This window comes from Passer domesticus, chromosome 28 (assembly GCF_036417665.1).
Source record: "Passer domesticus isolate bPasDom1 chromosome 28, bPasDom1.hap1, whole genome shotgun sequence".
In the NCBI taxonomy this organism is placed as follows: Eukaryota; Metazoa; Chordata; class Aves; order Passeriformes; family Passeridae; genus Passer; species Passer domesticus.
This window is the reverse complement of record NC_087501.1, coordinates 2,584,233-2,600,037: the sequence shown is the minus strand read 5'-3', so window position 1 is coordinate 2,600,037 and position 15,805 is coordinate 2,584,233. Positions and strand designations below refer to the sequence as shown.

The window sequence follows — 15,805 nt, the reverse complement described above, 5'->3', positions numbered from 1 at the left end:
TTCTTCATTCTGCAGACTTCCTTCCCCAAACATGCTGCCCCGTGCCACTGGGGACAGGAGCAGGTCCTCAGGAGCAAGGAGGATGGATTTGTGTCACCTCAGAGGAGAGGGAGATGGGAAATCAGAGGGGCTGATCGTGTTGGGGGGCTCAGGGGAGTCAAGAGGTTTCCCTGCTCTGGAGGGCACTGCCCTTCTTCTGGTGAACAGGGAAGGTGCCAAAAAACTGCAGAGACAGAGACAGAGTCAGAGACTGTGCTGCCAGGCCAGCAAACTGCACAGCACAAGCTCCGTGGTACCAAATGCTCCGTCACAATCAGCTGCAGCTCCCTTGGAATGGAGCTCAGGAAGGACCCTGCCACTCTGGAATTGCCCAGTGAGGCACAGAAAGGCACAGGCTCTCCTGTGTGCTCTCCTGGCAGGCTGGGAGAGCTCTCCAAGACAGCTTTGATTCCTCTCTGTTTTCAAACCATTGCTGTCTAACATTGGTCACAAGACCCAGACATGTAAGCTCTCAGGTGCATTCTGACTGGAAGCACGTGGCATTTAAATAATTTATGCCTGTGCCTAAAAATGGCAACGAGGTGTTTGAGGATAACCATGTGCTTGGCATCCATGCTGCATCCCACCAGTGGGAGCTGTGCTGCCACAGCCTGCCAGCCTGAAGCCCCCCCTCTGTCCTGAAGGGTTTGTTTTGGCAGGACTGCACAGCCCAGAATGTGTGGGGTGAGTCCAGACACAGCTGAGCAGCAAGGCTCAGACCACAACTGGGACAGCCTGAGCCCTGGAACAGGCAGGGTTAATCACATTTCTGAAGCTGGGTAATAGAATTGATGGTATTTCAGCAAGGAAAAAGAGAAAAAGAGCTGCTCCCCTGCCTCTTTCAGAGGTGCTGCCCCCAGCCCTCAGCTCGCAGAGGTTCATCTCTGCAGTGAGGCTGGGATGTGCCCAGGACACACATGACTGAGAACGGGATTTTTCACAATCTCCCCGAGCCCAGCAGTATCTGCTGGGTCAGCTGGGACTGACGCCTGCCAGGGAGTGGATGGAAAAATAGGAGAGATGTCACAGCCCTTGTCCACATCCAGAGCAGCAGCTCCAGCCCCAGGTCGGTGCCACCCACACAGAAATCTCCCTTATCTCTGGAGCCAGGCCCTGTCCCTGCAGCCCTGAGGCACATGTTCCATTGCAGGGCTGCCACTCAGAGCTGCCCAGCAGCTCTTCCAGCCACGTATTGGAGTGGCCACCTGACTCCTGACTCCTTGCTTTTGTTAAGCAAAGATTTTCCCTATGATATCTGATGGTCTGTGTGATGGAGAAGGAAGCCAAGGTGGAGATCTCACCTGGGCACAGCTTCATGCACCAAACTCAGAGAGCCTCACCAGCCCTGGCACCAACGCACAGGAGGTGCCCAGCCCTGCCTGCCAGGCTCCCTGTGCTCCCTGGGCCATGCCCAGCCATGTCATCCCACCCACGCTGTTGGCTCAGACTTTCCATCACCCTCAATCGCTTCAGCCTCCGGGTCCCTCCTTGCCGTGCCCAGGTCTCACCCAGATCACCACTCAGACAAATCTGTGCAAAAGTTCCCGAGCACCTCTCCTGGTGCTGGGCTGCCAGCCCCCTCCAGAGGAATTCCCAGAGCCCCCAGGCAGCCTCAGCCAAGTGCTCTGCTGCTTTTGTCCTGTGAATATTTGAAATCGAACAGGAATACAAACATTTGGATTCTAGACGCTTCCCAGTTCCAGCCTTATTTATCATACTTGGCTCTGCTCCTGGAGCTGGGGCCAGAAGAGGCTCTGAATGATTTAAGTGATTTAGCATGCTGTGCATAGATCAATCTCACTCTCCCCTCCAGCCATAGGTTTCCCTTTGTGGCTTGCTGCACACTTATTATATCCATCAATATCCAAGTAATTAAAATCCCCCATTATCTGGGTCCTGGCTCCCTTACAAGCCCCTCACAAGCCATAAACTCATTCATGATCAACCTCCCTAAAGTGTCTGGGAGTTTGCAGCCTCCTCTCAGGGTCCCCAGGCTGCTGTTACATCCTGAAGGTCCCGCTGGAGCCCTGGCTGCTATTCCTCTCCCTGTGCTCCTGGTCTGTGCCAGGATTGCTCATTTCCATCCCCATCTTTCTCCACTCACTGCTGAGTTTATCTCAGGGCAGCTCCCCCAGCTCCTGCCTCACTTGTGCTGCTGGAGCAGAGCTTTGGAGCTGCTGCATTCCTGGAGCACCCAGGGGCTCCCAGTGCTGCATCCCAAACTCTGCCCTGCTGCAGAACCTTGCAGTACCTTGGAAAGGCAGCAAGGCCCCAAGGTGCTGCAGGTGCTGTCACACCTGTGCCCCAAATGTCCCTGGTCACACCTGTGGCCCAAATGTCCCTGGTCACACCTGTGGCCCAAATGTCCCTGCACTGTGACCAGGGACCATCCCAGTGCTCTGCTGGGGGGACAATTCCTCCTCACCTGGCTGGGCTCCCCTGCACACCTCGACCACAGGTCTCTAAGCAGTTTATTAATAACCAAGTTTGCCTTGTGATTTCCCATCGGGAGGGATGTGGGAGCACAGAAAACAATTGCCTTCACCTTCTCTGTGTGCTGCCACTTGCCCCAGGCCTGAGGCTGTGCCTGGAGCACCGTGTCCCTGGAACAGCTTATCTGCACCTGGGGAAGGGCTCACCTCTGCAGAGCTGCTGCAGGCCAGATATGATTAGAGGCCATGACTCAAGCCAAAAAGTGCTAATTACAGCAAGGAGGAGGAGAGAGGAGCTGCTAAATTAGAGCTAATATGGAGAGGGATTGGGGAACACATTGACAAGCCACCACTGCTAAGAGGAAACAGGGCTGGGAGAGGGTAAAGCCTTCAGATAAAGGATGCCCAGAGGGACCTTTGGGAAAGGTTTTTTTTCCCCCTAAAATCCTTGGTGTCTGGCCACTGTTTGTAAAACTATTGCACTGTTACAGCTGTTGGTAAATAGAGAAACCAGAGACCCAAATATTAGCACTAGAATAAAAATAGCTTGATGTGGGGCAAAGGGTGGGAACAAGACACAGGCAGGTCCTGACAAGGGTCCCATCACTTCCCTGCTGCCCAGGGTGCCCAGTCAGGCTGGCAGCAGGGTGGCATGGTGGCACGTCACTGGTGCCACACGGAGGATGTGCCACGGCCCCCAAACGCCTGTTTGCCAAGTTAGTCACCACAGCCCACAGTGGCAGGCCTGGTAAACAGGGACAAACACAGATACTGGCGTCCAGGAGGAACTGTGAACCCGTGAAGCAATCACTACCCGGCATCCTAGGAGCTCCAGTCAACCCCATTTCTTAGAAAAGAGAAAAAAAAAAAAAGGAAAAAGAGACGAGGCGCTGCTATTATTGCAGTAAGAGGCTGTGTCATGCTGGGCTCTGCAGCTAAATATATTCAGTGTTTACTGTAAGCAAGGACAGTGGGAAGCCTTCCGAAACGGCACGGGGGCTGCTCCCATTTCTTTTGCAGCTATCAATCACGCCTGGCTTGAGCCATTTTTATCCTGACACAAATGGAAAATATTTCCCTGGTTTCGTTTCTACTGATCAAAGATACTTCCTCAACAGAGAGGAGCCCCCGGGAGTGGTGGGGGGAAGAAGTCCCCGAGGAAAGGATTTGCCTGAGGGGACGTGGGACACAGCTCAGAGCAGATGGGGCACATCAGGACACCATCCCAAGGGTTAGGACACCATCCCAAGGGTTAGGACACCATCCCAAGGGTTAGGACACCACCCCAAGGGTTAGGACACCATCCCAAGAGCTAGGACACCATCCCAAGGGTTAGGACACCACCCCAAGGGTTAGGACACCATCCCAAGAGCTAGGACACCATCCCAAGGGTTAGGACACCATCCCAAGGGTTAGGACACCATCCCAAGAGCTAGGACACCATCCCAAGGGTTAGGACACCATCCCAAGGGTTAGGACACCATCCCAAGAGCTAGGACACCACCCCAAGGGTTAGGACACCATCCCAAGGGTTAGGGCACCACCCCAAGGGTTAGGACACCATCCCAAGGGTTAGGACACCATCCCAAGGGTTAGGACACCATCCCAAGAGCTAGGACACCACCCCAAGAGCTAGGACACCACCCCAAGGGTTAGGACACCATCCCAAGAGCTAGGACACCATCCCAAGAGCTAGGACACCACCCCAAGAGCTAGGACACCATCCCAAGGGTTAGGACACCATCCCAAGAGCTAGGACACCATCCCAAGGGTTAGGACACCATCCCAAGAGCTAGGACACCATCCCACCAGCCCAGGGCATGGCGGGCTTGGTGGATTTGGCCAGGCTGTTATTCCTTTCTCTCCCCCAATTAATTTGCCAAACAAGAAGCTCGGTGTTAACCACGTGCCTGCCCAACACAGCTCTGGGAGCACCCTGGGAGTGCAGATCCCCTTTGCACCCTCTTCCCCAGCTGCTGCCGTGACCACAGAGGCCTGCAGAGGGGCAGGGGTTTGGGGTCAGATATCTGTTTACTTTCTGTGTAAGATTTCCCTAAACAGCATTGGAAAATGCTCCTTCCACAGAGCTCATCGTGGCCGGAACTGACTCAGCTTTCTGCACAGAGGGTCCTGGCCATGAGCTCACTGACCTCAGTGACCTGACGTCACTCTCAGCACTGTTTACTGACAGACCACATCTTTTATTTTACTTTACTTTATTTTATTTTATTTTATTTTATTTTATATTTTAATTTTTATTTTTATTATTTTTCATTTTCATTTTTAATATTTTAAATTTTTTATTTTATTTATTTATTTATTTATTTATTTCTATATTTTATCTTTATTTATATTTTTATATTTTATATATTTTATTTTATTTTATTTTATTTTATTTTATTTTATTTTATTTTATATTTTTTATTTTTATATTTTATTTTTTATTTTATTTTTAATTTTTTTTCTTTTTTATATTTTATTTTATATTTTATTTCATTTAATTTCATTTTTTTTAAATTTTTATTTTATTTTGTTTGTGCCCATCAGAGTGGTCAGAGCAGTGCTCCCCACATGTCCCCTGAGCCTGCCACCTCCCTCAGTCTCACACAGACCCTCGTGATGGGCAGATTCTCTCCACAAGGCAGACACAAAGTCAAATCAGATTTATTTCTCCCAGGCAGATGCCAGCAACTCCAGAGCACAAACTCCAGGCTGGGCTTCTGGTTCGACCCTGAACCACTGAGGGCTCAGAGCCACAGTGGGAGCTGTCACAGCCCAGGCTCACCATCAGCACTGATCTGCTCAGAGGGACCAGACTGCTTGCTGTACACACAGCATCCCCCCTCTCCCCTCCCTCACAGAGCTCAAACCTACTGGCAGCTCTAAACTGGTTCTTTTTTGTCGGAACTGCTGCATAAATAGCCCAGCAGACAGCCTGGAGGCCCTGCACACTGACACCTGACAGCGAGGCCAGGGCAGATCTGCAGAACAAAGACAAGCTCCGTGTCAACAAGGCATCAGTCCCTGGGATGTGACCGTGGGGAAACATCCAGAAGGCACTGCTGGGCGAGTCAAACACGTCTGGGAGCAGGGGATGTCAGAGGGCTGGTGTCAGTGTCCAGGTGGCTCTGGCTGGGCCAGGACAGCGAGGGAAGCGCCGTGAGCTGCACAGAGCAGGTCTGTGCCCCACAGAGCATTCAGGAGCTCCCTGCTCCAGTTCTGCCCAGCTCAGACCTGTGCCAGGCTGCTCTGCTCTGGTGCCTGGAGCTGCCAGCCCTGCCTGGCCCAGAGATAGGCTTTACAGCCCTGCTGCTGCTCTTTGAGCAGGGCTGACGTGAGCGCAGCTTTCTGGGGAAAACAACCCCTGGCAAAGTTCAGTTCCCTGCCCTAAGAGCTGCCGTGGCCTTGGGGACAGCCAGAGCCCCGGCACAAAGCTGAGTGACACCCCTGGAGCAGCTCCCATCCTCCTGCAGCAGCTGAACCCGGGGAGGATCTGCAGCAGGGCCTCGGGATGCAAAAAATGCCCCCAAATACCCCAATACTGCCAGCAGCCCCTGTGGCTCGGGCACAGCCACAGGGATGGCAAGGGGATCACAGAAATTGCTTTTCCAGCAGCTCCAAAGCGAAGTTGCTGGGCCACCAGAGATGGTGGTAGGAGCCAAACACCATCTGTTCTCTCCCAGAAACTCTTTTGTTGGTGGAGAAATGAGCTATGAGGCTGATAACTCAGCAGTGCCAAGCTCATCTCCCAGACGATCAAGTCCCTGATAAATCTCCACAGATGCAGCTTTGCTCTTTCCCTCCTTCCCTTCCCGCTTTTCTTCTCCCAGTGTTACTCAGCTACACATACCCAAACCTCAGCTCTTCCTCTCCAAAACACAGCCAGGTCATGACCTCCCTCTGCCCCATCCCACTTTGCTTTGACACAGAATTAGGGAATTGAAAGTTAAATTCTGCTCAAGAAGCCTGTCCCTCTGACCTTGGAGCTGGCTTAGCTCTTTCAGTGTTTCCCAGCCCGGGCAGCTTGCAAGATTTCAAATATTTCACATTTCACCCTTGTGCCTGGCCCCAGACAGAGCCACGAGCCCTTGGTGTCCCCTGCTGGGGTCACCTCTGCAGGGCCACAGCCCTCCCCGGATACCCCAGAGGTGAAAAATGTGTATTTTGTGATTGGCTTTTCGCAAATATTCAAATTATTATTATATGTGTTATGTTAGAAAGTTACATATGTGTTAATTTTCTTAAGTAGTGTGGTAGATATAGTATTAGGTTATAACATAATGTTAAAATAAAAGCTATGCTTTGTAGGATATTTTTTTAAAGAAAGGACTTACACTGAGAAAGGAGCCACAGGACACCTAAATCTTTCACAAAAAAAGAATTTATTGCCCCACTATCAGAAGAAACGAACTTCTTCCCGCTTCACTCAGCCCTGAAGAACCGTCAGGATTCAGAGGAAGAAGTTGACACTGACCAGACAGAATCCTTTTTTTGAATAGAATTTATGCATCATGGACGCGGTGTATGAATATTCAACAGGCTGTTGCTTTTAAGGGTTAATCCTCTGTTAATGTGGGTCATTTTTCGGGCTTATTTTGCCCAGAAAAAGGCACCTGGACTGTCCGTAACTCTTTGTATTTTATTGTCTCATACCGTATATATATATAAATAAATAAATAAATAAATATATATATACACACAAATAAATAAATAAATAAATAGATATAGATATAGATATAGATATAGATATAGATATAGATATAGTCTCATATTATATTAGGGTAATAAAGAAATTATTAAATATTAATTAAAAATAAATAAATAAATATTATATTAAAATATATAATTTTTTTAACAAACATTTAATTACTATTAAACCTTTAACATTTTAAAAACGAGCGATAGGCGTTTCTCACAGCAGAGCATCCCGAACCCTCCCCAGCCCCAGCACCGCACCCCCGGCACCCGCCCGGCTCCGGGGCCGGGGGGCAGCGCAGCCCCCCAGAAGGCGGAGCAGCCCAAAGGCACGTCCTGTCTGCACCTTTCCGCAGCAGAGGAAGCGGCTCGGCCGAGATCAGAGCCCGGGGAGCGGGCACGGCGGCGCCGAGCGTGTGCGGGGCGCTGCCGCACTGACCCGGGCCAGGCCCGGGCCAGCCCCGCTCGGGCAGGATTTCCGCCAGCCCGGCCCCTCGGCACAGACAATGGCTGTCTGACCGCTGGAGACGGCTCTGCCCGCGCCCCGCTCCGGCCGCCGCTCCTCGGGACCTTCGGGGACATCAGGCAGGAAACTGGGCGCAGAAAGAAAAGGTTGTTCGTGCTCCCGAGTCCAAACTTTCGTTCCTGAGCCGGGAGGAAGATGCTGAAGTCAGGATATTCAAATACTTTCCCTGGCTCCTGGGGGAATAGCAGGGCATGAAGGGCTGCTGCCATCTCAAGGAGAAGATGCCATCCCAGGATGCTGATGCCATCCCAGTGTGCTGGTGCCATCCCATGGGTCCAGTGCCATCCCAGGGCACCGGTGCCATACCATGGCACTGGTGCCATCCCAGGATGCTGATGCCATCCCAGGGAGCTGATGCCATCCCATGGGTCCAGAGCCATCCCAGGGTGCTGGTGTCATCCCATGGTGCTGGTGCCATCCCAGGGACCTGGTGCCATCCCATGGGTCCAGTGCCATCCCATGGGTCCAGAGCCATCCCAGGGCACTGGTGCCATCCCATGGTGCTGGTGCCATCCCCAGGGCTGGTCCTGCTGGCACGTGCCCACACCTGATGGGGTTTTCCCACTTAAATTCCTACCCTGCTCCACGCCCCTGGCTGTTGCTCCCCTGCATCCCCACAGAAAATGCTGTTCTTGTCACAATGCCCTGGGATATATATATTTCACCACTATATTTCACCACTCTACTTCAGGCCACTACATTTCACAGCCCGAGTTTCTCTTTGCAAGATGCATTTTAGAGTCTCAAACACCTGTGGCTTCCTTACACAGCAAGCCCTTGCCTCCCCAGACCCTGCAGTCCCCCGTGGCAGCAAGCATCCACACCCAGACGTGTCCTCAGCTCTGCTTTGCTGCATTCAGGGCTTCTCCCAAGGGGTCCTGCCTGGTGAAAGTGCCAGAAGTTTCTGTTTCTCTTCTGCTTCTTAGCAGACATGATTTACTTACTGTAACTGGCTATCTGTTATGCCCTGCACTGCATTATTAACTTGGTGATCGTACATTTAGCAGGGAATTTATGAGAAATGAGGAGACATTCATTATCAGCAACACCACAGACTTTACTCTTATATGGTCTCCCTGCATGGAGCAATGCTTGGCTCAGCCAGAGCTCACCCAGCTCCAGCCATTCCCTGGGCCACAGCAGGACAGGGCTGCTCTGCACATTTCTGGGGCTGCATTCCCCTCACTTAGGCCAGCCCTTATTTTTAACCCCAATTAAAATATTTTCTGATGGAATTTAACTGGCTTAATTGTGCCTTCTGTTGTCTGAAAACCAGGATGTTTTTCCTGTTTTCAGGCAGGGAGCTGTGTGAGGATTGTCTGAGGCATATCTGTGCTTCCCAGCAACTGAACTGCAACAGAAGTGCCCTTAAAATACCCTCCTTATCCTGCACCTCTGACCTGGGGACAAACATCCCCTCCTTCCTGTACCTCTGAACTGGGGACAAGTACCTGCCCTGTGCTGTATCTCTGAAATTGGGACCACAGGAGGCGTCACAAGGAGCACAGATGGCCAAGTTAAACTCTTGGGGTTTCTGTGAGCAAAGGCTAAAGCGTCCTGCCGTGAGATTTGGACAAGTGTTCCCAGATGTTCTATTAAAGAAACAACAACCACAGAAAAACCCGAGCAACAGCCAAACAAACAGAAATCTCAGGTGGAGCCCCAGAGAGAGAGGCTGCAGGCAGGTTGGAGCCAGGGCAGGCACTGCCATTTGCACGACCTGGATGTCTGACAACCTCCCAGGAATTTGGATTCCAAGAGCAACACAATGAAGCAGTTCCTCCTTGACCCCAGAGCCATGCCACAGCTGTCTGCAGAGCGCTCCATCTCGGAAACCTCTCCATCCCTGAAGCCTTTCCCAGCAGACAGTGGCATTTCTGGCTCCTGGGAAGGGCTGGGCTTCCCCAGCTGCAGCCTGGTGGCAGCTGTGAGGAGCCAGAGCTCCAGACCACGTAAACCAGGGAAAGGATGGGAAGAGCAGAGATGGCTGGAGGCTCTTGGGCATTTCCCATCCTTAGGTTTTCACTGAGTGGCCTGAAGACAAAGCAAATATCTACCTATATCTATCTATATCTATATCTAATCTATCTATATCTATATCTATATCTATATCTATATCCATAACTAATCTATCTATATCTATCTGTTATCTCACAGGTATCAGGACATTCTGAGTCTCAGTTTCTGCATGCCCCACGCCTGGCTGGGAAGGTCTGGCAGCACTGATGCTCCTTTGGGCTGCTGCATGCTCCGACCCCAAATGGATGCTGCAGACCGGGCAGGCTTTGGCAGCAGCCAGCGGAGGGAAAGCTATGCAAAACACGCCCCGGGGAGCTGCCAGGCATCCCGGATTGCCTTCTTTGGAGTGGTTTTGGAGGCTGCAGAAGGCAAAGCCAGTTCTCTGCAGGAGTTTGTGGCGCAGGCACTGGCTGCCCCCTCCTCCAGCTCCTGCCCTGGGGCTTTCCTGGCAGCAGAATTGCTCCCACCCCGAGCACCCCGAGCCCGTCACGCCGGGAGAAGCAGAGCACAATTAGAGATGTGGCTGTGCCTCTCTGCAGACGGTGGGGATGGGAATTAATCCTCCCATTAACGGGTGAAATGGAGCGTTTGCGTCTCACAAAGCAATTACACAATAATAGCGGGAGAACGATGATAGAAATCACTTCGTCTCTGAAGTTGCTCTCCAATCCAACACATGAATAATTCCTCCTAGGCATTAGTGGGAAAGCAGTATTAAAGCACCCATATAAACAAAAATTACTGGAAAAAAACAGACGAGGCATGCTTCATCGCTCTGTCAGAGCCAAGCACAACTAAATTTATACAAAGTGGGCAGAGAAGCTTGAAGGGGCAAAGACATTTGTTAGTGCTCTGTGCGAGATGAGCTCACAGGGAACGCGTGCTTGATCTTGGCAGCTTTCTGATGTCTTACTCCTAAAGCATCAGCTTTAGTCTCGGTTTCCATGGCAGATACTTTTCTGAGCTTGTATCTTCCACAGATATTGCTAATTTATGCTGTCAGCCACATCTCTGCAAATACCTGCAGAGTGATTCCATGTGCAGTGGGAGCGGTGAAAACAAGGCGCACGTGAGCCTGCCTCAGCTCTTGTTTTAGACTGGGGATAAAAAAGGGTTTGTTTTCTTCAGCCCACCAGATCTTGGCTGATCTTCTGGCACTGAATTCTGCCCCAAATACCCTGACACTGTGTTATCTGTCCTGTGAAGCAAAGCACTTCCAGGATTTCATCCAGGCACGTGTTTTGGGCAGGTTTACCCCCCAGTGCTCGGGCAGCTCTGAGCAGGAAGGGTTGGGCAGCACATGTGGCCCTGCTTCCTTCTGCTCCCCCATCACATTTCATGTTAGCAGATCTCATAAACCATGAGATCTTTCCCTGGCAGAGATCCAGCCACACCAAAACTGTCCTATTTTCAGGCTGGATTTATCAGCCCTGCGAATGTTGAACAAGCAGCTGATGAATTGGTCTCACCAATTTGGCAAGACCATGGCAAGGTGAGAGGCTGCACTCCTGGCTGGTGGAAGAAGAATCCCAGGGATTTTCAAAGCTGTTGTTTGCACACTGAAGCACAGAACATCCAGCACATACGAAAGAAATTGCGAAAAACTTGTAAAAGTGACAGAACCACAGGAAGCCATGGCACGTGCAGAGAGAGCTCATGCCAGAGCAAAGTCCTGGCAGCACTGGGGAAACCCATGCCCTGGCAGGATATGGGGACTGTTCAGGGCTGTTTCAGGATGTGCCCAGCAGCAGCAACGGGTGAGTCCCAAGTCCCAGGTAGGAAAGAGGCCAGACACTGAAATGAGGCCACTCCTTCCCCTAAGGATTGAAGCCTGGCCAGTCCTGGCCAGCTGGAAGTTGATCTGAGCCCGGATGGAGCTGGGCTTGCCAGTCATTCTGGGGCTCATTCAGGTCACTTTTTACCTGCCCTGCTCACAGTTCACCTGGTGACCAAGAGCTCCCAGGTAATCCCCTTCTCCATTCTGAGCCAGCACAAACATCTACACACAGGTCAGGTGTGCTCACCTCTTCACTGCTCCCCCTGACTGCTAGAGAGGCAAATCCCCTCTCTCTATCCAAAGGAACAGAAGTTTTAAAGGGAATCCCCTCTCTCTATCCAAAGGAATCAAAGTTTTAAAGGGAATGTGGAATAAAAGGCATCTGGGTGATGTTTCCTTGGATCTGTTCTTCAGTGTGGTCAGAGGTAATTTCTCTGGTAAGTGAGGGAAACCCCTGGTGTGAGTGGGATGGGGACAGAGGCTGCTCCTGGAGCCTTTCAGCAAGGATGAGTAACAGGGTCCAGCAGCAACAGTAAACAAGCTTCCAGTTTTCCAAACAGAGCCTCTGCAGCATCCGGCTGCTTTAAAACATTAACCAAAATACACTTATCTCTGGCTCCTGGCCTTAAGTGACTTCTGAACGCAGTTATTCTGGGCCGTACTGACTGTGCTCAGTACATCCAGGTGTGGGAGGCCAGCAGGAGCCCTGGTGGCCAGAGCCAGCCCCCTCTGTGCCCTGTCCACAGTGCCTTGAGAGAGACAAGGGACCCAAAGGGTCACTGAGTCCAGCTCCTGCTGCTCACAGGAGGCAAAACTAACCCGTGTGACTAAGAGAGAGTCCTCCCAGCCCAAGGGCTTGTCATTGACCAAGGGTGGTATGGAGAGCAGACTCTTGTGGAGCAGAGGTGAGTTTTCTTTCCAGCACTAATGAGCATGAAATTTAAGCAAAAGGACACTGGAGGCAGGAGCAGGGCAGCAAACTGAGTTTTCTTGCTCCCCCTGAGACCATTGCTGTGGGCAGCTGAGGGTGTAACACCCAGGGAAGTCATCTCAGAGGGTGTTATGGATCACCTGCCTTTGGGACAGCACTTCTCAGTTAGAAATCACAGCTCTGTGTGCACTAAAGATGAGTTGCATGTGCTGGAAGCAGCAGAAAGGAGCCCATGTCCAGACAGGAGCAGGTTTGCAGTGTTGGCAATGGAGACAGAGCCAAGTTTGCACAGGCTCCAGCCTCTTCCTAGCATTGCAGCAGTTCTCACCTGGAGTTTCACTTGTTTATGATATGATTCTTGGTGCACGCAATGCTTTTCAATGCAGCAAGGGCAGGAGGGGAGTTTGGGCTGTGCTGGCTCAATCCCACATCCATGGTAGAAGCCTGTTCTGTGGCGGGACAAAAAACCCCCAACATTTCCTTTGATGAAGCAGCCAGGACTTTTCATCTCGCCCGCACGACAGGAAAGTTGGCAACTTAAATGTTAAACTTGCCTGTGAGTGTTGGGTGTTGACATCATCGTGATCTCAGCGCTGTAACCGGAGCCCTCCGGCTTTTCCTCCAGCCTGCCTTTAAATACCAGCCCCGGAGCCGGCACAGCACGCGTTCCTCCTGGAGAGCCCACGTCGATGAAAGCAAAGACCAGCTCCAGCCCCGCAGCCATGTCCTCATCCCTGCGAGTGAGCCCCTCGCTCCACGGCTACCGCTTCGACACGGCGCTGCGCAAGAAAGCCGCGGCCAACATCTTCGAGAGCATCAACGAGGCCGCCCTGCAGAAACTCTTCAAAAACTCCGGCGACAAGAAGGCGGAGGAGAGAGCCAAGATAATCCTCGCCACCGACCAGGACATGGAGGAAAAGACGAGAGCGCTGATGGCACTAAAGCAGAGGAGGAAAGACAAACTGCTGCAGTTCCTGACGTTTCGGAAATACTCCCTTAAAGTTCACTGAGCTGGAGGAGGCAGCAAAAATAGGGAGAACGTTTTGTGACCGGACTGGTTGAGACCTCCAAGAATGCTCAGCGTGCTCTGCTGCCCCGTGGGCCTGGGGACCTGAGAGTAGAGCAAGGGGCTCCAGCCTCACTGCAAAAAACGAGCCACAGCAGCATCAGTGCCCACTGGTGTGGCCAGCACTGGTGTGGCCAGCAGGATCAGTGCCCATGGCACATTGGTGTGGACAGCAGCATCAGTGCCCACTGGTGTGGCCAGCACTGGTGTGGCCAGCAGGATCAGTGCCCATGGCACATCCGTGTGGACAGCAACACTGGTGTGGCCAGCAGCATCAGTGCCCATGGCACATCCATGTGGACAGCAGAATTGGTGCCCACGACAGCACTGGTGTGGCCAGCACGGGTGTGAACATCAGGATCAGTGCCCATGGCACACCCATGTGCCCAGCAGCTTCGGTGCCCATGGCACATCCATGTGGACAGCAGGATCAGTGCCCATGGCACATCCATGTGCCCAGCAGCATCAGTGCCCACAGCACACCGTTGTGGCCAGCCTGGTGGCCAGAGGCTGGCACACAGAGAGCAGCTCCCAGCCTGAGGCAGAGCTCCTCCGAGCTGGAGGGGAGCCCACACACCTCGGGAGCTGCTGATGGACTCGGTGCTCACAGACTCGGCCGGGGTGCTTTTCCTCTTCATCCTCGTTTCCCTACAGCCTGAGCCCGTGCAGAGGTGGTGCTGGGGCTGGTGGGGGGCTCTGCAGACCCAGCTGTGCTCAGGGTCGCTTTGCATCTCTAAATGCACCCAAAGGCAGCGTGTGGTGCAGCGAGCTCAGCCACCCGGGCGTGCCTTTGCTCCAGAGACACTCTGCACAGCTGTGCCTCTCCTTGCCGAGCTGTGTGTGTGCAGGAAAAGTCGTTTGCACAGAAGCAATAATAATGACAGATTACCCTGAATTTACTGTGAAGTTCCCGAATATTATGTTCACTTACCACTAACACTAAAAATCTAAATATAATAACTACAGTTCTTCTCTGTGTAGGTTACAGTCACTATTAGATGAGTACTTACTTCATGGCAAAATTTTATGACAATGTTATTATTATATTGGATATAATTTATTGCATACAGCGATGTGAAAACTAATAAATTATGAAGTAAATCTAAATTATCTTGTCTGAAATGCTCAGTTCTCCTGGAGTGGTGGGGTTAGACTTTTTTTGTCATTTCATAGAGACCTGGTTTAGGGGCAGACTACCTGCACCTCTCCCTCATTCCCCAGATACGGCTTTGGCAGCCCATTCTCAGGATGTGGAGCAGCCTCTGGCTCCCCCATCCCACCTGGCAGCACCAGCTTGGCCCACAGTTGCTATGGCAACCATGTCTTTTTATTTTATTTTTTTTTATTTTTTTTTATTTTTTCCCCCAGAAAAGCCTCACCAAATTTATTGCTAATCAACTCCAGTGTCAGTTTCCCCTCTGTATAACAGAATAACATCTGCACTGAGGAAAGAAAGGTGTAGAAAATGATGGTTTGGGAGCAGGGTGGGCAGCACAGCTCGTCAGCCTCTGGCATTTCTGCAGAGCAGAGAAGGAACCTAGGCTTGGCCCCTCATCCCCCAAAGAAACAGCAGTAAGTTACAAAGCTCTGGCAGCAGAACTGCACTGTTTTTCTGCAGGTTTTGCTGTACTATCATGATAGATGATGCTGAAAGTACTTAAAAATAGCAAAGACTGGTTATTTATAAGTCTGTCCTCTAATAACCTGATGCTTTAGATAAAAACATTCCCATGACTCTGCTTAGAGCAACAAAGATAAAGCAGTTTGGAAGAGTGATAGCCCAGCTACAGGAGTTTTTTTTGCCTACAGTAAGAACTCCAAATTACCAATAAGTCAGGGAGACTGGAAATAATCTTTTAAGTCACCTAATAGAATGGGCAATTATAATTATTTATATCTGGAGCGGGATGCTCGGTGATTTCCCCTCCCAGGAAGGACAGAGAATAAACTGTTTTGGGATTAACCTGTTTGAAAGAGCTTCCAAAGGCGTTCCAGACCTGTCCTTGCTCAGAAGAATCAGTCTCAGAGCAGGTTTGAGCAGAGGAGTTGCCACTTTTCCAGCATTTGAGCAGAGCTGCAGCTGCTGCACCGTCGGTGACACATCCCCACAAACCATCCCCAGGCACCAACCCTGCCCCAAACGGGCTCTTCCCAAAAAAGGCCAAACAGGGCCTCTCAGTGCCTGCTCACAGCCCAGCCCTGCTCCACTCTGAGCCCTGGGGGTGCCACAGCTCCTCCCAGAGCAGCATCTGGTGGCAAACCTCACACCAGGAGCTGCTGGGGTGAGGAACCCCCAGCCCACCTGCCTCTGGGGCGTGTT

General features: G+C 51.4%; 1 protein-coding gene across 1 annotated transcript; it reads left to right on the top strand.

Annotated features, from left to right (window-relative positions):
• The first annotated feature begins 13,066 nt into the window (after window positions 1–13,066).
• On the top strand, window positions 13,067–13,667 carry TCIM (transcriptional and immune response regulator). Its single transcript, XM_064400369.1, has one exon. It carries the CDS (start codon window positions 13,109–13,111, stop codon window positions 13,427–13,429), a length of 321 nt encoding a protein of 106 aa, XP_064256439.1. The 5' UTR covers window positions 13,067–13,108; the 3' UTR covers window positions 13,430–13,667.
• The last annotated feature ends 2,138 nt before the right edge of the window (window positions 13,668–15,805 follow it).